The sequence below is a fragment of the Podarcis filfolensis genome (assembly GCF_964270895.1).
Source record: "Podarcis filfolensis genome assembly, chromosome: 9".
Taxonomy (NCBI): domain Eukaryota; kingdom Metazoa; phylum Chordata; class Lepidosauria; order Squamata; family Lacertidae; genus Podarcis; species Podarcis filfolensis.
Genome location: NC_139610.1, coordinates 21,569,034 through 21,593,436, shown reverse-complemented (window position 1 = coordinate 21,593,436; position 24,403 = coordinate 21,569,034). Strand labels below are relative to the sequence as shown.

General features: G+C 43.5%; 1 protein-coding gene across 3 annotated transcripts in view; it reads right to left on the bottom strand.

Moving 5' to 3' along the window:
* FGL1 (fibrinogen like 1) overlaps positions 1 to 23,083 on the bottom strand; it is a 31,938-nt gene extending 8,855 nt beyond the window's left edge. Inside the window, exons 1-7 of one of the 3 annotated variants that reach the window (XM_083630762.1) lie at positions 22,273 to 23,083; positions 17,565 to 17,644; positions 10,677 to 10,857; positions 7,895 to 8,054; positions 5,958 to 6,055; positions 5,113 to 5,201; positions 4,608 to 4,795 (exon numbers count right to left, since the gene is read on the bottom strand). In XM_083630762.1, coding sequence (XP_083486888.1) covers positions 4,608 to 4,795; positions 5,113 to 5,201; positions 5,958 to 6,055; positions 7,895 to 8,054; positions 10,677 to 10,857; positions 17,565 to 17,630 — 782 coding nt within the window. In that variant the 5' untranslated portion in view covers positions 17,631 to 17,644; positions 22,273 to 23,083. Of the gene's footprint in view, positions 1 to 4,607; positions 4,796 to 5,112; positions 5,202 to 5,957; positions 6,056 to 7,894; positions 8,055 to 10,676; positions 10,858 to 12,045; positions 12,163 to 17,564; positions 17,655 to 22,272 lie in introns of those variants that run through there. The other 2 variants (XM_083630761.1, XM_083630763.1) reach the window with 2 other exon arrangements.
* Positions 23,084 to 24,403: the final 1,320 nt, after the last annotated feature.

The window sequence follows — 24,403 nt, the reverse complement described above, 5'->3', positions numbered from 1 at the left end:
GACTGCCACCTGCCAATGAAGGGCACTGGAGGTGGCCCACCTTCAAACAGAGGAGGGCGAAGCTGCTCATGCCGCTATGAACAGGTGAAGAACTGGCTACATCTGGTAAATTTTCCAAACAACTCTCCTAAGAATCAGGAGATGGTTAATATTTGCACTGACTCAAATTATACAGTGGTACCTCGGGTTACATATGCTTCAGGTTACATAAGCTTCAGGTTACAGACTCCGCTAACCCAGAAATAGTGCTTCAGGTTAAGAACTTTGCTTCAGGATGAGAACAGAAATCGTGCTCCGGCGGCACGCCAGCAGCAGAAAGCCCCATTAGCTAAAGTGGTGCTTCAGGTTAAGAACAGTTTCAGGTTAAGAACGGACCTCCAGAACGAATTAAGTACTTAACCTGAGGTACCACTGTATTGCTAAAGGTACAAAAAGAAAAAACCTCCACTCAACCCTCCACCTCCAACTTAAGATATTTCTGTTCTCCAAACCACAAGTAAATACTCAAGTAAATGAGTATTTTCCCCGCCCAGGTGGGCCACTTTCTGCAAACCAGCCCAGAGAGCTGCATCACCTTTTGTTGTTCGTACGTGACCAGGGTGTCCTGTCAGTGCTATAATGTCAGTGCTGTCCTCTCCCTGCTGGTTACCACTTCTGTTCTTGCAGGCATCCTGCTCTATTGAATGCTCCATTGTTCAGCACAAAAGAACACGGCTTTAAAAAACAGCGGGAGGGCTTGTGGAGTTGGAATGGAGATAGGCACTGTCCTTTTCAGAGTGCATCAGCACTGCACAACAAAGTCACCATCGCACACCAATACCATCAGTTCTTAAAGAGACACCAACTTCCTTCAGCTGCAGTAGAAAACCTCTTGGATTTGCAGGCCACCAAGTAACAGCATACATTAGGCTCAGTTGCTGACAAATCTAACACTGCAAAAAAAATTGCTGGGTGCCTGTTGTGCTCAAGCGGGACAGATATTTCCCCTCTCCCCTATGTGCTCACTGTTATTCTTCTGCCCCAGCAGTTGACACCATCACATTGACTCTGAATTGAACTGATTCCTTAGAGCGTTTTGCAGATGAGCCTGATCCTATAAGCCTCTATGCTGAGATGGAGTGAATCTGCAGCTCTGCACCAGACAAGGCTGCAAAGCTTCTCCTTGCCTTTGAGATGGGCAGAGCAGGTGCCCTTGCTGTAGCCGTGCCAGTGCTTTGGCAAGAGATGAGGGAATAGCAAGAGCTCTTTATATTTTATCCTGTGTGTTGTTTAAATGTTCGTGTCTTCCAATTCAGAAAGAGTGGGGCTTTCCTGTGCCACTACAAGGAATGTTGGAAACCGGAGCAGAATTTGCCACAATTTACACGTTCGTTGGAGGTCAGGAACAGAAATCACCCAAGCAAATATGAATAGAAATTTGCTTCTGCTACTTTTTAGTACACTCATATTATTATTATTATTTTACAGTTTATTAAATTTATATACCATCCTTCATCTGACCAGCACATGACTGCCCTGCCCAAGCCAGGAGCAGATTTTCAGAGACTGCAGAGAAGCAGGAGGTGGGAAATTCATGTTCCATGAATGTTAACTTCTTGCATTCATGGAAAGAAAAGGCCAGGATCCAAGCCTCCATTGGGTTTGAAACTAGCAATAAAAAGTAAACAGCGAGAGCTGGAATAATCTATTTATGGTCATTATTCTGTGACTCCAAAAGATGTGACTCAGTTGGGTATATTCAGCAGTGATTCACCAGAAACAAACGTGACTCTCCAAAGAGCTCAGTAAAATGCAGACAAATTTCCTTCTGAAGTCAGTGGAAGATTTGACTTCGCTGCAAACAGGATTTACACACAGGTTCATTTCCTCCCTTTTATTATTTTAGCATTGACGAGAGTAAAAAGATTTAAATTTGGATCAGCCCCACTTAGGACTGCTTGGATGACGCTTGCAGTCACTGGTGACATGGCCTGTGAGTTATTAGGTAAGGGACAGGTCTGGGCAATTTCCCCACAAAAACGCAGAGCAAATAAGGGGTGACATAGACAAACATTGTGGCTAATTTTGATGGACAACCCTTGCCAAGCGAATTCAGATTGCCCTAAAATGGTAAAAGGCAACTCATTTCCAAAGGAACAAGCACATTTATTTTGTAGTTGTTGCATAACTGTATTGGCTTACTATTTTTAAATCTAATGTCTTTTCTTTCAGCAGCTGCCATTAAAGTTTTCTTATGTATGCCCCTACTAATCCAGGAGTCTTCCTCGCCTGGCTGATTTTGTGCAGGTCTCCGTGATGTTGCTAAAAACGCGCGGAGTCTCTCTGGACAAAGGGATTAAAAAATAACCCCGTTAACATTTATTAACTCATTTCCAGCGCTAACCTGCCCTACATTTCCAAACAAATGCCACATCTGATCTGGCAATGGGCCAGATGAGACGTGACAGTGGCAGACCTGTCTGTGTGTGTCAGAATCGGATTGTGGCACATTTCATAGGAAATCGGGCATTGGGCAACTTAAACGGCAGCACGGGAATGCGGGAAAGGAGGGCTGAGTCCCCCCATTTGTTTTGCACCCTCAACGAATTTTCACAGCAGCTTTTTCCCCAAAAAGCAATGGGCCAGATTTAACGGAGTTGTTGTACTAGCGGAAATCAGCTTGAGCCCTACTAATGTAACAGGACTTTCCCCCTTCTCCTCCTCCTGTACTAACCCTGCGTCCACTTGGGAGGGTTGGGAGAACCCCAAAAACAGGGCACTAGGGCAGACTAGCAAACAGAAATGATTGCACTGATGGAACAATTAATTGTCTTAATGCAACGCTGTATTTCCCCCCAGGGTGTTGTTGGTTTTTTTTAGGGTGCAGGTGGCGGCAGTGGATAGAAGCAGGGGAAGCTTTTGTTTATTATGGTAATTATTATTTTTCCTTATAGTTGCACCCAGCTTTCCATAAAAATTGACAAGATTGCTAATATAGCACACACACAGCTTCATCATCAGGACCTCTAAATGATTCATGTAAAATATACATTGTGTTACTGATAAAATCAAGTGCTGAAACAAGTTAACGAAAGGCAATATTGCAGCAAGCAATATGTTTCACAATAACGCCTTCTAAAACTGGGTAAAGTGCACATTATTTATTTTTTAAGGCAACCAGCAAGGGTGCCAACTTAAATAAAATATTCGGGGGGGGAGACACAGGTACGCCCCGCCACACATAACTGATCACATGTTGTGGTGCACAAACACCATTTGAATGGCAATGCCCATCTAGCTGGCAGGGAGGAGCTGGCCATTTTGAGCTTGGGACCAGGACTCGGAATTGTGTCCAGACTCAAACCAGAGCCAGCATAGCTGGTGTAACCTGAATCACGTGCTTCCTATAATTGGCCTCAGTCAACAGCCTGGCTGCAGCACTGTAAACCAACTGAAGTTTCCGTCACTTGACTTTTCCAAGCGCACACTGCAGTAGTCCAAATGAGATATCTAGTATACCCATACCTCACTTGAAATTTCCCCTTCTTACTTTATAGCAAGTATGTCCAACTTGAAGTAGGCTGTGATCTACGATCCAGTATAAAAACTGGCAGTGATCTATCACCCAGGGATGGGTGCAGGGTGAGCGGGCGCTGGCTGCTTCTCCTGAGGGGGCAGGAATGGGTGCAGGATGGGCAGCAGGGATGGGTGGGCAGGTGCTGGCTGCTGCTCCCGACACCAGCTACTTCTCCCTGCCATGGCAGGGGTGGGTGCAAGGAGGCACACATGCGCCAAAACAGCCCCCCCTGTAAGAGGAGTTCAGGACCAGCTTGTGGCTGCTCAGGCACATCTCCAGTGAAGGGGGCATGGCGATCAATCAGAATTCATCCCAGGATCGACTGGTCAAACACGGTCGACACCTTGGACCTGTCTGCTTTATAGCATCACCTACGTTCTGACACATGGCCTTTCCCTGGAATTAGGAGAAGGCAGGTTGGGGAAGTACGAAGCAGTGATACAGATTCTTTGTTATGCAGCCTGAGTAGCAAAACCTTGGTTTAAGTACTTAATTCGTTCTGGAGGTCTGTTCTTAACCTGAAACTGTTCTTAACCTGAAGCACCACTTTAGCTAATGGGGCCTCCTGCTGCCGCTGCGCTGCCGCTGCACGATTTCTGTTTTCATCCTGAAGCAAAGTTCTTAACCCAAGGTACTATTTCTGGGTTAGCGGAGTCTGTAACCTGAAGCGTATGTAACCCGAGCTACCACTGTATTTCATGCAAGGTAGCACAGAATGGTCATGGTATTTCCCCCTAATATAACACTTATTTGTGTTACACACGCATTTTAACACACTCCCCCCCCCCCGAAATAAATACATTACAATTTTGGAGACATTGTTTGGTTAGAAAGCTACATAGTAAAACTCAGAGAAGTGCGGATTGTGAAGAGTAGCTGCTTTTTTGGCTTGCAGATTGTTTGGGCAATGCAAATCAGGCAGGTTCACATTGTGTGCGAACTGAACCAAATTTATTCCCCATCCCTAGAATAAATGCATGTAGAATAGAAATGATAATAAAATACTTCAAGTGCAAGCAAAGTGAGGGGCGGAGAGAGAGAGTTACCTAACCTGTTAAACCACCAGCCAGCTTTATCTTCTTCAGCGCAGTTCTCTTCGTAGTTGTCATTATCTCTGTCCTTTGTACTGAATTTCATTCCTTGGTGGTTTGCCCACCATTTAACTTCAGGGTGAAACCCCCCAGTGAGGGAATCTCCTGCTGTTCCAGAGTATTGCCCACAGTTCATCTTGTAAGAGCTCTGGTTGAAAGAGGGAAGAAAAAATAATCTGAAGCAGTAAGTTGCAACCTCGGTATCCAAAGAACTTTGTCAGAAAAACACGCGCGCAACCCAGTCAGAATTATTACAAGCAGAAATATCTCATAAAGTTTCACTTAACATGCAGTGGGGGTAATATAAAAGGCAAGCAGGTGTTTAAGGTGAAGGAGAAAAAGTTAAGATAGATTAGAAAGTGTTTCATATTTCTAAAATGCAACATTTGCCCCCCGCCATGTATTTATAATCCTAACTTCTATTAGAAGTGCCAAGGTGTCAGTTAACGAAGTTCATTTTATTACCTGTTCGTCTCCAACTCTGAAATTTTCATACTGTGCAAAACGCTGTTCATCCATAAAATCAGACAGATCAATTTTCAAGGTATAATTCCCTGAAAAACAACAACGATAGTGTTGAGAATAAATTATCCATTGGAGTGGAGAGAGGTTCCATTCAATTCACTTGGTGCCTTATAAGGTGTCAGATTCAAGAAGTGTTGAATTCGACCAGCAGCTGAGAAGGAAATATCAGGAGCACACCAAAAATCTGCTTCTGATTCTTCCTGCTTAATTTTAACCTAGGTTTACTTGTCCCTAGGGATGGAAGGATCCGTCAGTTTTGGTTCTCTCAGTTTCTCATCTCTCCAATCTTAAAATCAGTTGTCCACATTTCTGCAGCCATTTGGAATTTATTTATTTAAATCCTCCAGAAAATTCACCAGCATTTTAGTGAAAATTTCTCTTAACAAACACCATTTTGTTTCATTGGAGAACCGCATCTTAAGATTTGGATAACTGCAAATTTTGAAAGATGCTTTTGTTTTGGTTCTTCCCCCGCCCCCGGAAAGTGTGAATTTGATAATTTGTCCATAAATGCAAATGGAATGAAGTTCTTCCCCATCCCTCCCTGCCCCACACGATGGGTGTGGTTTAGGCCAAACCATACTGGGATTCAAGTGGGGAGCCCTGGCAGGCCTAATTAAACCTGGGGGGGGGGGGAGAGAGAGAAAGCAAATCAGCTACAACCACGTTGGGGAAATTAAATTGTTGATTCCAGCCTTTGTTTCTAGTGTTACACAATCAGCAATGTTCCTGTCATCATTGGTTTTCTTTACCTTAATGAACATTTACTAAGAAGGCCTTCTTACCCTGAGAGGTCAGATAGTGGAGATTTTTATTTCCAAGCCAGTATTCACCATCTGGTGAAGCAAAATCGCCAAAACCTTGTTCATACTCAGCCCAGTCTCTGAAAACAAAATGTAAACTTCTGAATTGGGTCACTCAAAGAAGATTATCAACTGGTCCTTATAATTATTTTTTTTATTATAACCAATCGGATTTTCAGACACTCTTTAATGAAATACCCCTTTGAGTTGCACGGTCTTCTAATGAAAGCAAATCCCCAGTATTATATCAGTATATTTAGGGACATTCTTCTGGGTATATTTCACAGCAACCTCCATTGTTTCCAATAGCTCCACTCCCTCACAAATAGGAATATCTGTTTCTATTTGATTGGGTGAAAAAATTGCTGCTACTGTTTTGTGAAGATGCCATGCATGGAGATTTGCCTGCTAGGAATGCCTTTGGCATCTTGGGTCCTAATAGGTCATGTGCCCCAACTTCAGTGGGAGTGAGGCATATCCTCCAACATTTCTCCGATGAAAATAGGGAAGTCCCATCCCATAATGATAATTTTACTATTTATACCCCACACATCTTACTGGGTGGCCCCAGCCACTCTCACCAGTTTATAGAAAATTAAACATTAAAAAAACTTCCCTATACAGAATTGACTTCAGACGGCTCGGGGGTCGGATAGCTCCATACCCTCCAACATTTCTCCAATGAAAATAGGGACATCCTAAGGAAAAGTGGGACATTCTGGGATCAAATCAGAAACCAGGACAGCTTCTCTAAATCAGGGACGTCCCTGAAAAATAGGGACACTTAGAGAGTCTGAGTGAGGTCGTACTTACTCTGCACTGGGTATCAGGAGTCTCCTACCATTCAGTGTCTGAAAGAAAGTCCTGCACAGGCTTTTGCTAACCTTACCACAGTCCCCAGGTAACTAAAGCAGTCTTAACTCCACACACAGAACTCTTTGAGGTACATGAGAAGAATTAGAAAAAAGGAACCCGTCTCAGCTGTTAAATAAATGCAATTTTTGGTGGTGGTGGTGGTAAACTGAATGCTTATCTTAGCCAACTTCTCATGGGACTAGTTGGACACAGAGGAATGGTGTTTGGAACTAGCTGAGAAACCACAAAGGGAAGAAGACTCAGAGCCTGGGGAGTGGTTGTGGGACAACAATGGGTGGTCATAGGGAGAAGAGGAGGTGGTGGAAGCTGAAGCGGTAACAGGGCTTAGTGAGCTGGGAGAGCCTGTGGCAGAGAGAAGTCCAGAATCAGAGGCAGAAGCTGAAGTCAGAGTGTGAGAGCAGGGAGGCCAAGAGGCAGAGATGAGTCAGGCTGGTGAAGAGTCAAGGGTGTCTCCCCTTCCTGCTGCAACAAGGTCCCCTACCCCCTTGTCTTCCAGAACCAGAAGAGGCATGAAAAGGGCAGAGAAGAGGTTGGCTGCACACTGGTAAAGTCTCCAACTGATTGGGAAAAGCCCTGGAGAGGAGGCAACTTAGATGACTGTGGGGAGGTGGGAACTTTCAGTCTCTGCAATTGATACAAGGGGCCAGATCTACCGGGAATGCGCTGCTGTGCTCATTGGGCCTGACATTCCACCAAATCTGTGGATATTGTGTTTTTGCTAATAAAGTGTTAACTCCAACTTTGAACTGTCAGATACTGACTGGAAAGCTCCTGTGACACCAGCCCAGTTTTTATATTTGGATTAGGAAAGGTTTCGATAGAAGAAAGCAAACTGAAGTCAGACATGAAAATGACGCAAGAGTCATGAGTGTGTATGTGGAGCAGATGGACATAGGTTCTCCAGGATCATCAATGAGAAGCACTGAATATTACATTGCATCTTTCACTTTCAGGAGTTAGTACAGGGATAGAAGGTTTAGCATTAGTATTTACCTCCTCCCTTGTGCCTATGACTTAGTTCTGATTTTAAGCCCACCACTTACCTATCAAAATTTTGACTCCCGTCTGACCGTCTCTGAAAGACCGTCCATCCTCCTCCTTCTGACATGTCACAGTAGGCAGAGAATCCACTGGGGCTCTCAAGAGGTTTCATCTTGTAGTATCCACTCTGTTTGTGTCCAGCGTTATAGATCTCCGCACAATCTGCATTGCCCCAAAACAACAGTCATTCCAAATAATGAAATTTGGTCTTGTTCTCATTACCGCTATAATATATGCAGAGAGACACTTGGAAGGGGGTCTGTATTGGATTCTGACATTTTATACATCTACTCAAATGTTAGTCCCATTAAGTTCAACAGGGCTTTCTCCCAAGTAAGTGGGTGCAGGATTGCATCACCCAGAGATACATGATATGCCTAGAAAGCTAAGCTAACATTTGCTGTTTCAAATGGTCTTGTTCCATGATCTTGGTTGAACTGTTTCAGGCTAAACCCCCGGAAGATTTCAAGTCATTTGTTGGTTAAATAAATACAAGGGAAACAGTTGGAAATTGGAGTTAACAAATTCCTAATTATATATGTTTATCCCACAAATCCTTTTCCACTGTTACTGCTGACTTGGTTTTTATTGAAGACTAAGGTTTATTGAAAGCATATTATTTGTACAAAACCAAAAAACCTTTCCCTCTTTATTTGCAGCCTCCCAAGTCCATGCATTGACCATGCATATCTGTAAGCCCAGCTTAACTTCTAGCCTCCATTTTTGCATCTTTCAATTGTAAAAATTAACTATTTATTTCTCAGTGTAGGAATAGCGGTGGCTACATATACAATATACCTTCAAAACACCCCACCAAAGCATCTTTCTCACTGTCGTTTGCTGGGAATTATAGCTCTGCGAGGGGTAAACTGCAGCTGCCAGGATTATTGGGGGGGGGTGTGCTTTAAAGGTATGGTGTATACCATGGGTCGGCAAACTAAGGCCCGGGGGCCGGATCCAGCCCAATTGCCTTCTGGATCCAGCCCACGGACAGTCCGGGAATCACCACGTGGATTGGCATGGGGATTCTGATCATTCGGGCTACACCATTCCCCCCCCTCTCCCTCACACACACCGTGGCGGTGCCTCCTCCCTCCCTCCTCCTGGCTTCTCCCTGCCCTGCCTAGAGGAGGAAGGGGGCTGGGCTTTGTTGAGCCACGGTTGGCTGAGTGCCATTTTAAGCAACCCCTCTCCGGAGCCAGCCCTTTCACAACGCTCGTCATCGTCGTCTCCGCCGCCACCAGTCCCTGCTGCTCACAAGGCACAGGAGCCATGGTTGGCTGAGCACCATTTAAAGCAAAACAGCCCCTCTCCGGAGCCAGCCCTTTCGCACCACTCATCATCCCTATGCCACCGCCAGCTCCTGCTGCTCGCAAGGCACAGGTAAGCTACCACCAGGGCTCATCCGGTGCTGTGGAGAAGGGAGGGGAGAGTCGTGGGGGGGATTTCCCCCCCCAAATATAGTCCAGCACCCCACAAGGTCTGAGGGACAGTGGACCGGCCCCCTGTGGAAAAGGTTGCTGACCCCTGGTGTATACAAGCCCCATCCATATTGCCAATGCTATGGCCTTTGTAGTATGGGTAGGGCTGGCCACTGTGCCTCTCTTTGTTTTTAGTACAAGACTTGCCAGATGCTGGGGACTGGCTGGATGAGGAGGAATGGTGGGGGGGGGCAACCAGAGAATCCCCTTGGGAAGCCTCAGAAGAGGAAGGCTCAGACCCGGGGGAATGCTGGTGGGACACTGAAGACAGGTCAGAGGATGGGGGGGACAGAATAGTTGGGCAGAACAGGCTTCAGCGAGAGAGAGGAACCAGAGGCAGAAAGCACTGCAGATGCAGGACAGGCAGCTGGAAAGGAGGTGGGAGCTGAGGCTGCAACAGATTCACAGGAGCCTGCCAGTCCCACTATATTCAGCTCCCCTCCCGCCTTGTCGCCAAGAACACGCCAGACTTTGCATGTAGAGGAACAAAAAGCACAGACCAAGTTTAAGATTGCAAGGAAAACAGCCAGATGGGGAGGAGGCTCAGCAGGGAGTGGCATATTGTCAGTTCTGGCAACTGCTTTGCTGGGAGCCAGTCTTGCCCACAGGTTCCTCTGTTTGCATTCTGTTTCCTGGAATAAAGAATCCCCTTTACTGCTCATCTCCAAGTCTCTGTGCTGACCTGCAGCTGAAGCAGCCCTGACAGCAGGGCAATGTGGCATCACTGACAGGCCACACAGGTCCTGCTTTCCAACCCTCTGTCTGAAGGACTGCACAAAGTGCATGCCACTATTCTCAATAGGTCTCAGAGATCACTCCAGATCTCTTGACTAGCTGGATATGCATGTGTCTTGTGTACATTAAAATAAAATAAATGACATTTACTCCCGGGAAACTCATGCCATCAAGTCATTTGTTCACCCCAGTTTTCCACACATTTCCCCGTCAACTTTCGTAATGCTTAAAATCGGATTCTTTTTTTAAAAGTGGATTTGCTTAGCTAGGGTGACAGTTCCCTTTAATCCGCATCACCCCAAACTAAAATTCGGGTATGTGCTTGATTCTCTCCCTTTAAATACTGACAGTCTGGAGCCACCCTCTGTTGTTAAAGGCTGCTGCATTTATTGAATATGCTGCTGAGTGGATGGAAAAATTAAAGGAAGCAAGCTGCTCAAAAAATGGGATTTGCCGGTTTAACTTTTGGAAGTTCAGGCTATGGTAGCTGCATGCCATGGTTTGGCACAATGACTGGGTGGAGTCTATTTGAAAAGCAGAGAGAGAGGGAGGGAGATTTAGCCCAAACCTTTATATTCTCTTTCTTCTCCCAGATCAATAACACTGTTTTCACTTCCTTTATCTCTGTACTGCATGTCCTTCTCGATTAAGAGCTGCACAATCTTGGCTTGTTGCTGCTTCACACTTTGTTCCAGAAGTCTCACCTGGGCCTGCAGTTTCAGCTGCTCTTGGAAACAACTCTCTAAAGTCTGCCGGAGCAGTTCATTAATGGAAGAAGGAAGATGGAGAAGCATTAGTTGGATCACTTCCAGACAAACCTGTTTATTGAGCATGCATTCCTATTTGCATCCGGACAGGTTAGACAATGTTGTGTTGAACAACTCTTATCGCACCCTTGCCAGTGCATTTTCAATCGCTTTCATTATCGTAAAAAGTCTGATTTCAAAGGGGAAGCACATTTGCTGCCCAAGAGCTCCAAATCAACTTTAATTCAACCACCTGAATTTTCTGTTAGGTTATTGATGCCCACGTGAAAATAGTGGCAGTATGGAATCACTGAATTGTAGAGTTGGAAGGGACGCCGACGGTCATCTAGCCCAACCTGCTGCAATGCATGAATCCTGCCCAAAGCTGTCCCTGGGTGGACTTGAACCACCAACCTTCTGGTTAACCGCCAGATGCACAAAACCCATTGCACCCAGGTTTCCCACCTATCACTGCCTATCTCATTCAGGTCCATGAGCCTATTTGAAAATAAGGAATGCAATATGCTCTTTAATTAGTAGTGCAAGGTTTCATAGCTGAAGTTGTGATTAATCATTTGACGTGGAATTGGTGGTAGCAGTTCATCAGGAAAGCTTTGTGGAACAGACTCTTTTTGTGCTCAGAAAGGTAACCCTGTTTGAGCAAGGAATATGGAGCTCAGACAAAGAAAACTCTGTGTGTCTAAGACGCATGAGTGCCCCACAGAATGGAATTCAATCAAAGTTGGTACTTTGTAGGAGCTACATGCATCCATTGATCCAGCCAGTATTAATAACTGGCGAATTTACATAAACATTGCAGAAAAACTTGCCTCATTCTCTTATCCATATGAAGATAGCAACAAGTGACACACACATTGTCTTTAATATCCATGCTCATTCTGTGCTGCTGTTTTTGCCCTTTTCCCTGGTTTGAAATTATCCATTTGGTTTTTAAAAAAGACTATCTATCTATCTATCTATCTATCTATCTATCTATGTGCCAATCTATCAACACATCGTTCTGTTTAGTGTTCTCTTTTATTTGATGGGACAACACTATGTACTAGATCAGTGCAATTCTGCAGCAGAATTTTATTGGTTAAAACATACAAGATCCCCCCTCTCCAATTTAATTACATTTTGGCTTGACTTAAAAGTAGGAATTTGTTACCACAGTCAGGAAATACATACACAATCTGGGTCATAATTACATAGTGTTGCTTGCGGTGAAACAGAAGACTTCTGCACAGGACCAGACTTCGTTGGAGTCCCCTCCCCTCATTTTTTCACTACAAAAGATGTAATTCAGATTTGTTGCCTAATAGCAGGAAATGAGCTAGATTGGAAGGTGGGAGGAGGAGGAGGAGGAGGAGGAAGGGGCAGCAATGATTCTGAAACTTCTACATGGAGGAAAAATTTGAAACAGAATATTATTTATAGACTAGATCCCTCTCGCCTTCAGTATTCATTCCTAGGTTGCTTTAAATAAGCGTTTGTTGCTCGAGGCATGTTGATGCTGGAGCGATCTTGATTGCATGCCTTCCCTTTTAAATATTTGTGTTGCATCTCAGATGTTTGTTTTTCATTTAATTCCTACCCTTGAGTGCAATCCAATATATGGCAGTGGAGAACAGCCTGGAAAACATGCGGCGGGATTAGGCAGCTTGTCAGGAAACTCTTCCAGAGGGACGGGCTCGGTGCCAGTCCAAAGCAGCTTCGGTAATGCTCCAACAATTCTCTCTGGAAGAGAAGGGAACTTGCCTGCCTGTTGGCTGTGATGCTACTTCAGTGTAAAGAGTGGAGCCCCTCCTTGCAGGCTCAGGTGTTGCACCATTCCTAGATTCGTAGCTGCTATATTATCCACCAGTGCTGCCAACTGACTAAAGGATTTTTACCTGATTAATTATCTACATTTTAGCTGGTTTGTTGTGTAGTTAACTGATTCAGTGTAACTTCAGACGGAACTGGGTGTTCCAATCAAAACAGGCAGTTGTGCTCCTAATTTGTCTCAGACCAACAGATTAAAAGGGATCTCGCTGTTTAAAATCATCTACCTATTAACCAACAAAAGCGGTTTTCCCCAAACTTGGGTCTCCAGCTGTTTTTGCACTACAACTCCCATCATCCCTAGCTAGCAGGACCAGTGGTCAGGGGTTATGGGAATTGCAGTCCCAAAACAACAACAACAACAACAACAACAGCTGGTGACGCAGGTTTGGGAAACACTGAACTAAAGGCTTAACAGGCTAATATACTGATTCAGCTGCCTCCCATATTATTTTATTATTATTTATTGGATGTATAAACCACCCTATACCCGGAGGTCTCAGTGCGGTTCACAGGACAAAATCAAAATATAAAACCACAAAATATATAATCAAAATAAAAACAACCACCCAATAACCCGCCCCCAAAAAACTTACATTTTAAAAGGGTGTATTGCATACCTTAGGATAAAGACAAATTCATTATCCCCATTTTATACATGCAGGATTGATATGTGGAGGAAATTAGCATCTTACACAGCTGGATGGATGCAGAATCCATAGGAAGCTGCTGTATGGGGAGTCAAGTTATTGGTCCATCTAGATTATTATTGTCTACACCAGAGATGGGGTACCTCAGGCCTTGGCACTGAATGTGGCCTTCCTAGTTTTTCTGTCTGACCCTTGAGTCTCTTCCTGGGCTATGCACCCTCCCTAACCACATCTCCCCTGGCTCTGTTTTGCATCTTTGTACTCTGCTTGAATGTTTTTGCTTGGCTGGCATGCACCATTGAACTCTGATAATGCCTCTTGTTTGGAAGACTGAAAAGGATGTGCAAGAGCACATAGAGGTGAAATACACATTTGTTGCTCCGCCCACTTTTGCCTCAGGCCCCACCCACCACCGACATGTGGTCTCTTTAAGATCAGATAGAAGGTAAGGTGACAATTGGTCTGGAGAAGGTTCCCCATTCCTAGTTTAAACTGGCAGCAGGTCTCCCAAGCCTACAGTACATGGATATGCCAGAAATTGAACATGAAACCTTCTGAGTTTAGTGTCTGCAGAACACATAACTGACTACAATTCCAAATTAGGGGTTTTTGTTGTTATTTTTTGCAGGGGTGTGTGTGTGTTTTTTATTTGCTAATGGCATTTATGAAAGGGAGCAAAGATGCACAGAGTAAAACAATGGCTTTTCACTTTAAAGTACTGTATATGCAGACAGATGTTAGGAAAGGCTTGGTCTCTGTTAGCATGCATTTAAAAGGGGAAAGTGACCATCAATACTGTTTTGTGCAGTGTTCATTTCAATGGCTTCCTCGAGCATTGAAAGCTGCACACAAATAATGCATAACGATACAAAATGTATATTCTTCATACTGTTCACTGGCCAGAGTTCTGGTGTAGTAATCAAGCATGAAGGAGCGCTCCCCCATGTCACATATTAGATCTATTTGATGGGCAGGGGGTTGGACTAGATGATCCCCAGGGTCCCTTCCAACTCTACAGTTCTGTGATTCTGTGATTCTGGGATAGGCTTCGGCCAATATGCAGTTACTTTTCTCTTAAGCTTTGCTCAGGAGAATTTTGAAATCTGTGCTGCAACACACATGCTCCCTCTTCTGGCTTTGCAACTGCAGCACACCCAAGCAAGGAATCCTAGAATTGAGGAGTTGGAAAGGGACCATAAGGATCATCCAATCCAACACCCTGCAGTGCTGGAATCTTTGTGAGGACTGAAACCACAACCCTGAAATTAATAGCCACATGCTCTACCGACTGACCAGTTTTGCAGCACTAGATACTAAGGTCTATATCAAGGGTGGAGAACCCTTTTGGCCCAGTACATCAGAGCCTTTTCTCCACACTGGGCAACTTTCTGATAGGTATGCAAGACCACCCACCCACCCATCTTCTGAAGTTTTGATGTTGTCAGGCAATCCTAGCAACCTATCAAAGTTGGCCTGTAGGGTAACTCGCTGCCAAAGCACTACCCAGCAGAACTGGATTCTGCTACTGCCCAGTGACGCCAGCTGATTGACAGATGGTCAAGGTGATGGAGAAAAGGTATCGTGGGCTAAATTGGACCCCCTGGCCCACAGACCAGAGGTTCTCCATCCCTGGTCTATATCAGTGTACAGGGATCATTCGTGAATGAGTGCAATACCTTTGTGAATGAGTGCAGCCCTCATAAATACACCACTAGGGTAGTCCTTTCAAGAAGCAGGCTGCTGGCCAAGTCTGAACACCTACTAGCTGTTTAGTAGGGAACAGAACAAGGCTGCTCTTGTCTAGATTCAAATTCATATTTCAAAAACAAAGCGTATTTTAGGCATACTTGAGATGGCTATTTTGTGTATGTGTCTCGTAATATCATGGACGTGCGCTAAAGCAGAACAGTCATCCACTTATAAGCAAGAAGTTCCAGTAAGGTACCTGTGTTACATTTGCTGAATAAAAAACAACTCATAATCCAGCAGCACTTTAAAGGCATATGAATGCGATTGGTCTAAGCTTATAGCATATGACATGCCATATTAAACATTAGCCTTTTAGGGTGCTACAGGATTCTTCGCTGCCTCCCCCTTTTAAGGAAAGGGATTTATGTTTTAGGCATGGACTGAAGGCACCTGTGCCTCAATTTTTGAATCAAGGAGCACCCCCAAGTTATGTACCATCAAGGGGGAGTGCAAATTCACCCAGAACAGGTAGTCTCCCCAATTCCCAGACATGAGAACCACCTAACTGCAACACCTCTGTCTTGTCAGGATTCAGTCTATTTGCCGCCACCCCCCATCCAGGCCCCCCCCCGCCTCTGGACACTAGTCCAACACCTGCCCAGCCTCTCCCAATTCAGACAGAATGGAGACCAAGATGAGTGTTATCAGTGTATATGTGATATAGTGCTCCAGATCCCTAGGTGATAGCTCCAGTGGCTCCATATAGAGGCAAAATAGAATGTGATACGGAATAGGCACCCCAAAGGGCCCTCCACACAAACTCCATGGGTATAAACAGCAGTCTCCCACAAGCAGCAGCATCTGAGGGTTGGGTAGCATAAGTGAGGTTTGTGCAACAGATATCATGCCCCACGCAACCCCTAAAGTAGCCTGTTGCCTTCAAATGCAATGGAAGATGTCGTCCCATCACCAGTGTCGAAGGAAGATTCAGCTAACAGTCAAGTTGGCTTGGGTCCATTTTTTCCTTTGCTTCAAGCACCAAAATTTCTGGGCTGGCCCTGGCTATTGTTCTGCAGATTTACCATCTCTCAGAAGCCTCCAAGCGCTTGGAAGGCGGGTGGTTCCAAACAATTAATGTCAATACATAAGATCAGAGATAATAAGCAGCCTCCTTGCCTCCCACTGATTTTCCAACAAGTCATTTAAGGGCAATGGCGAGTTTCTCATGTTTAGAATGCCAGAGTTGCTCCCTCTGGGGAAAAGTCACAAGGGCAGTTCTCTAAACATTACCAGAAAGCAGCACAGCTGCAAGGTCCTATGCTCTTGAGGCTTGCTCATTTCAGTTCACCGCTGTGTAAAAATGCCTCACAGGTAACTGGAATTTAAACTGCTAAACTGGAACATTACAGAACTAGAAAAAAGGACTTCAGAAGTACACAGGTTTGGAGTGGTCAGGTATTGTTTTCCTTTGCCTTTTAAAGCCCCTTGAAAGGAACAGTGAAAAACATAACATATTCATCAGGGGGAATGCTATTTAGATCATAGCTATGTCATTAATTGGAAACAGATTGCGTGTAACGGACTCTGCCCACTTTATTGACTTTGGGTTTTTTTCTAAACTCCAAGCCAGATATTAAACAGCTGCTGTCAAATCCTGCGGTCTGGACATGCAATCACATTTATCCCAGCTGCTGCCATTAATGGATGCAGAAACTTTTTATTTTACAGCTTTGCATGGCCGATTACAAGCTAACATCCATCCGATACGTTCTCTCGAGGAAGGTTTATGTCAGGTTAAAAGAGCCAACCATGAAGGCACCCTTGTTTCTCCTTTCCATGAACATCATGAAGATAAAATGTTGTGTATTCTTAGTACTTTGGAACTTAAGATACTCAGTATCGAGTTAAGAACATTTGAAGTACCCACTAAGAACAATTAAAGAAGCATTTTTTCTTTGTAACTCAAGGGTTGTGTCCAGATTTCTTAAATTTTAGTTCTCTTTGGGGTTAGGTGGATTTAAAAGAGGATTGGACAAATTCATGGAGGATAAGGCTGCAATCTGCAACGTTTTGTTGCAAGTACCACCAGTGAAATTATAATAACTAGAATATTTGAACATCTGAGGACTTCAGTAAGAGCTACTTCCAGAAATCTACTATATGCAGCTCATCTCTGGTCTACATATTATCTTTAGACTCATATTTTCATGTTCAACTAAAAAAAAAACCTCTGTGTAAGAAGCTGTCCTTATCTGAAGAGCAAGCCCTCTAACCAACCATCTTGAATTAAAACAGGAACTCTGAGGGAATAGTTCTGATCTGACGTTTTTAATGCATAAAAGTAGCAATTATAAACTCTGTTGAGGGGTAGGACTTGATGACCCTCGTGGTCCCTTCCAACTATAGCATTTTATGATTCTACTATCAGCTTAAGCCAAATGTCACCTCTGAACTCAACAGGATCCAAGTATGAATAAGCTCATTTTTTTTCTATTATATGGTGAAAAGAAACTACAAATCCTCCTTGTATTGTGTAAAACTTACCAAGCCAGCTGTGCCTACTATCAATACAGTCTGGAGAAACAAATGAAATAAACTCCAATTTTTCATTTTGATGAGTGAGCCTGCAAAAGAAAACAACATCTTGTGTCAGCAGGAAGTACAAGCATAGCTGATGATGACTCAGCACTGTATTTGCAGAAAAAATCAAGGACCTGCTGTTTGCTCCCTCATTTGCATAGCTGAGGCAAGAAGTGCATTGCTAGAAATCAAGTTCATCTGAACTAAAATATTTTAATGCAGCATACAGCTTTAAAAAAGAAGAATAAGTGCTCCTCAACCCTATGGTCTGGTTCACCCGGCATAGTATACCAAACTATGGTTTACTGTGAACAAGCAAACATGACGATGCATATTGCTCAAATCGCACCCACTTTGCTTCTCCCTTCTCCAAGTAGGAAAGAAACCAGAATGCTGGCTGAGTATTAACATGCAAACAAGTGCTTGTGGCATGTTCCTGTTTTCAAAAAACACAGAGAGACAAGAGGAAGCCTAGGTGTGCTCTTGTCTTCCTCTCTGCTTTGCTTGGAGAGAATCAAATTGTGGAAGATTAGCAGCCAAATCTAACAGCGCATGTTCTTGCTACTTAGCATGAGGAGGGGTTAAGGCTACAGAGTTGTATTGCTGACAGGCAGAGACTCATACCATAGAAATGTAATTGGTAGAGAAGGCTCTATGTGATGTCATTTCCCCTCCTCTCCTGAGGTGGAAGGAGCATATAGCATTTCTGGTTCTCCACTTTCTCTCTGACCACCGACAAGAGCAGGAATGTATAAGCTAAATAAGCTGTAGCTTAGGACTCCACTCTCCTGGGGGCTCAAAAAAAATTAAAGTAAAAAAAAAACCCACTGGATGTACATTTCCAAAATATAAGATAAACAACAAATAAGATAAACCCTACATACAGCAACAGTGTTTTGTGTTGTGTAGGCTCCTATGATGTAAGTAATGGGCCCCGCCTGCTAGCCTGCTCCCTAAAATATCACTGGTTTGCTCATTTCTATATATAGGGTGCCTACATTCTGCATGAGGAAATGGCTTTAGATACCTATTAGGTCTATAAATTACCATATAGCATATATTCAACACCAAAAAACAGTGACAATTTGTTGTTGACAAAGGAGAGCTGGACATATAAAGGGCCGCATTACCTTCAGTAGCTTAGGGCCTCATCAAATCTAAATCCGGCCCTGTGTCTATGACAACATGTGGGTGCTCAGGTGCTAGTCGTGCACACATTGCGGGGGTTGGGGGGTGGATCTAAACTACCCATTTGCGGTATTAAGGAAGCCTGAGCTAACCTGATCCACACCCCACTCATACAAAAACAAAAACAAATCTCACTAATAACTAACCAAAGACAACCAACCACACCCTAGGCCACCCCCAACCTCTCTCACCACCAAGGAAATACAACAAGCGTATAGGAAGAGAACCTACACAAGTGACGCTGACACAAAACCCCACACATACTCTAACTAGAAGAACAGAAGCATTGCCACCCGACCCCCCCCCCATTCACCATGCCCCCGCTTTTCTTCCTAACCTAACACTGTATGCAACACTAATGTCTCACAACACATGAAACTGATCTGTAGAAAACACAACTTGAAAAAAGAGACAATGCATGCATTTTTGTAAACTAAGAAATCTTTAATAAAAATATACTTTAAAAAAGCAAACTATAAAAAAAACAAAGAAGAGGCATCTAGCTGCTTTGGGAAGTTAAAACTTCCAGTCCAAAGATATTAAGGCCACACTTAAAATCACGCTGCTGCCTGAATGAGATTCTTCACTGCTATTTTGATTCCCTCCCTTAGTGAGATATATTTTAATAGGGGGAATCAAAACAATACAAGTAAATAGAATGAAATACTGTAATTAGGCATACGTGGAAACTGAAGCAACAGACAAAAGATTCTTCAGTACAAGAGAGCTAATACATTGTAATTTTAAACACGGCTGAAATGGGTTGCACGGGTTTTAATAAGGGTTACTCCCCTTAATTGTTGGCTTTGTAAACTGAAATCATACGCAAGATATCCAACACAATCCAGTGCATTTTCACTCAGTTCAGTGGAACTTCATCCCAAATAAATGCTTACAGAATTGTAGTCTTCTCATCTTTACAGACCTGCAACTCATCTTAGCCCAAATATGCAATGTGGCTTAGTTCTTACTTAATAAAAAAAAAGTTTATATTTATTACCCATTTTTTTTTAAGAAAGGTGAACTCGAAGTGACTTGCAGAAACAAACATTAAAAACCATAGGTGCCAACTCACTGGGGTCCTGGGTGCCAGAGCACCCACAAAATTCCCCATGAAGGGGCCAGGCAACCACAAATTTTGCATGGCACCCACGGCCCCGGGCACCCACAGTCACAGGGCTAAACTGGCACTCCTATTAAAAACAAACATAAAAGGTAAAGGGACCCCTGACCATTAGGTCCAGCCGTGACCGACTCTGGGGTTGCAGCGCTCATCTCGCTTTATTGGCCGAGGGAGCCGGCATTTGTCCGCAGACAGCTTCCGGGTCATGTGGCCAGCATGACTAAGCCGCTTCTGGCGAACCAGAGCAGCAGACGGAAACACCGTTTACCTTCCCGCTGAAGCGGTACCTATTTATCTACTTGCACTTTGACATACCTTCGAACTGCTAGGTTGGCAGGAGCTGGGACCGAACAACAGGGGCTCACCCCGTTGCGGGGATTCGAACTGCCAACCTTCTGATCGGCAAGTCCTAGGCTCTGTGGTTTAACCCACAGCGCTACCCACGTCCCCTTAAAAACATAGAAACCACCTAAATGCTCACCAATGAATATGCATAAAAGAGCAAACCCAAATCCACCCCACCCTATCCAAAGATAAGCAGCAAAGTAAGGCTCAAGGGCCTGGGTGAATATATCTTTTCTGCCTGGCACCTAAATGGTGGACATGCTGCTGATGCAATCCACCGTAAGTCACGCTGCCACCCAGCCGTGGCTCCCAACCCACCACTTGAAGATCTACAACTTAAAGGGTCCAAGATACAAAATAAGGTAAGATAAACTGGGAGTTCTGTTCCCACTGATTTCCCATAGAAATTGTATGGACTTGTAAATATTGACTAATTACAGAAGACTCATGATCAGGTTTGAGCTCTAGCCACAAAAAAACACATTCATAGCAGCGAAAGGATGGCGCAGAAAACCACACTGCCATGTTTGAGTTCCCCATGACTGAGTGCAACAGGTAACGATGATCTGTGTTGTTGTGACATCATCACATCATGCCTTTCCCTGCCTTCGCTCCACATAATTAGCTAGTGCTAGCAGTGGCAAGGAAACACATATGATGATGTCACAAGATGGTTAAGTGCTGTGCTATATTGACATGCAGCGGGCAGAGCCTGTGATATGCTTGCTGATATGCTTGCTGATTTTGGGAAAACAAAATGCTTGTTTACAAAACTATTGTACTACAGTACCAACTTTACTGTACGCTGGTGAAACATGGACCACTTATAAACGCCATCTCCAACTCCTCAAAAGATTCCATCAATGGTGCCTCCGAAATTTTTTACACATCTTTTGAGAAGACAGGCGAACTAATGCCAGTGTACTGGAAAAAGCAAAGATCCCCAGTGTCAAAGCAATGATTCTTCAACATGAACTTCGTTGGACTGGTTATGTTGTTTGGATGCTTGATGATCGTTTTCCAAAGCAACTACTCTATTAGCAACTTAAAAATGGAAAGTGTAATGCATGTGGTCAATAAAAGGTTTAAAGACTCTCTCAAGGCAAATCTAAAAAAGTGTAGTATGGACACCGAGAACTGGGAAACACTGGCCTGCAAGCACTCCAATTGGAGAACAGCTTCTACCAAAGGTGTCATGGGCTTTGAAGACACTTGAACTCAGGATGAAAGGGAGAAACGTGCTAAGAGGAAGGCACGCTTGGTAAACCCCCACCGTGATCAACTCCCGCCTGAAAACCTATGTTCCCAGTGTGGAAGGACGTGTGGATCCAGAATTGGCCTCCACAGTCACTTACGGACTCACTGTTAAGACTGTGTTCATGGAAGACAATCCTCCTTGGCTATGAGTGATCGCCAAAGAAGATGCTTGCTGATGGTATGTAACTCTGCTTCTTTCTGTTATATCTCTCCCCCGCAGCCCTTGCAATCTCCCTTTGCTATGGATTTACTAGAAGAGCAATTATAGTACAGTCGTTCCTGCTATGGTTCATGGCAAAAATGAGGTGAAATTCGACACAGATTTTGTCAGCTTCATGCAATTCGTTGAGTCAAATCTGTGGGGATTGGGAGTCCTGAATCCCATGACCTTCCAGATAAAATTAAATGACATTGCCACAACCCTTGCCAATTTTATCAGGCTAGTTCTTATAAAGCGTCTGCAAAAAATTGCTTTTGTTCTTGTTGTCTAGAAACACCCACTACCCACTGAAACATATTAGCTCGGATTAACTCATGCCATGCAAGCCTTTGCATACTTACTTGAAAGTAAGTTGCACTGCACTCAATGAGACTTACTCTCCAGTAAGGGTATTGAGGATTGCTGCTTTACTTTCTTTTCCAGCAACTCACTAAACAATTAATCCCATTAGAGCACACCAATGTAATTAATGTAAGTACAGCATATATATCTGGTGATAGAGAAATCACCTCCACCCTCGAAACAGTCTTGTCATTTACCTTTAAATGCGGGAGAGAGAGAGAGCGAAACCCTTCGGAGTTGATGCAAAGAATATCACAGCCTTCTCCAGAATGAGATAGTTGTTGTTTTTTTGCTGTTAATTTCTGAACCGTCCAAACTGTAATGAGTCAGTGGGGAGGAATGTTCAGAGGAGTTGCAGTTGTCCTAACCATTGCTAGCTTGCCACATTACAAATACAATACTAATAAGATCAACCATGCAATGAAAAAAGTAAGGGGAGAATAAAAAGTTTATTGCTAAACAAAAAGTTACAAACATTCTCCTTCATTTGACACCAAGTAAAGTTGTACAACATGAGATCCCACTGGACCCTGCTTTTTCCTTCTGAATCTCACAGGAGGTTCAGTGAGATGGGGAGATAATGTATTCATCTTGTGTATGATAACAGCAGTGAGGTCACTATGTGCAGGAAAATGGCACCTATGTATCATAACCACAACAGACAAGTGGATGGAAAAAGTCTTGGTATTGCCAAAAGGTAATGGGCAGCTGTACAATGCCTTTTGAAAAGGCTACATGAGCACTCGGGTGGATATGAAGATATAAATGCATGTTTGCATGTTCCCAAAGAATCCAAAATTGTGCTAGGGACTGCAACAGTGGGAGGTAATGTGGCACACAATATCTATTGAATCAAGGCTGGGAATGCTCACATCTGAAGCTGTGAAGAGCCGCTGCCAGCCAGTGTAGGCAATACACTAAGATGGACTAATGGTCTTTCAGTTCAATGCAGCTTCCTTAAGGAAGCATCGGGGAGATCTCCACTGAACACAGTTGCAATTTACTTCTAAGTAATCATGTATAATAGCATTGTCTTGTTAATCTCTGAAAAATGCTGTCACCACAGAAGACGTAAAGTCTGACGATATATCTAAGAACCATTTTCTAATTAATAGTTCTTCCTCCATTATAAACTTTTGACATGTACATTGCTTTTTCTTCCTAACCACATAGCAACATGCCCAAGAGCTGCACCTATTTCAAATTTTTAGGTGTTTGTTTCTAGAGAGAGGGAAAAGAAAGAAATTATTTCTTATGTCATTAGTTTTTAAAGCTGTACCATTTGTGCTTTTGTGTTGTATTTGGCTGAATTTCAGATCTGGTAAGAATATTGGTGTTTAAAAGATAATGTTACACACCTGTCATTTAGCTGCAAATGTCCCACAGACTAGCACTATGCTCATTTTTTAGAAACCTTGACTTCTATGCGTTAAGCACCACCTGGAAGCTTTGCCGTTTCTCAGAATGCTGACGTCAAATCACCTTGAGCTGTTATGTAAAAATACAGAAAGGTCAGAATGGGATGATGCATTTTATCCATCTGCTTCCTGTGTTTTTTCAAAATATCATACTAAGGTTCAGGTAGAGTGTTTGACTACTGATGAACATATTTTCTTCTTTTTTAATTTTTTTATTGCAAAAGGAATCAAACTAAACATTACCCCCTCCCTCTCGCCTCCCCTTTTCCTGCCAAAGGAGGGGAAGAGTCCCTGCCCAAGGTGGTGTGGAAGGGGGATCTACAGTTCTGTGGGGATGATAAAGGCAAAACAAAGAGAGATTGTTGTTGCAGTCAAAGATACAGAGTAAAAGTGGACATGACCCTCCAAGGTGTATTATAAACTATTACTTCATTCTCTGTTGAAGCTTCGTGACTTTTTGTACAGCTTTATTTGTGGCATGAAGTCTCCCTCAGAATGCAACTGCAAAAAGAGATCATGTTTTTAGATCAGACGTGAACATTATCCATACTTTTAACATTTTAGGCAGAGCACTTTGTGTTAAAGATAAGAGCTCATATGGACAGAAAATCATTCTGTCTTTGAAGCCTCTAACATTGCTTGGTACTCTAGATTCCTGACTGCTGACACATGCATTAAATTAACGCCATAAGGTGTTGAGAAAGCAGTTCAGTATCAGGGGCATTTCAAACTGCAGAGGAATGATTGTTATCAGATGCTCTTTTAATTTTTCAATTATTAATGCACATTATGCCCTCAAACTTGTTTTTGCAACGTTCTCTCAGAAGTTGGCACTTATTCATCTTACTTCCTGCAACAGTGCCTAAGGAATGGAGCATGTCTAATTGAACCGGGTATTGTCAGAAACAGC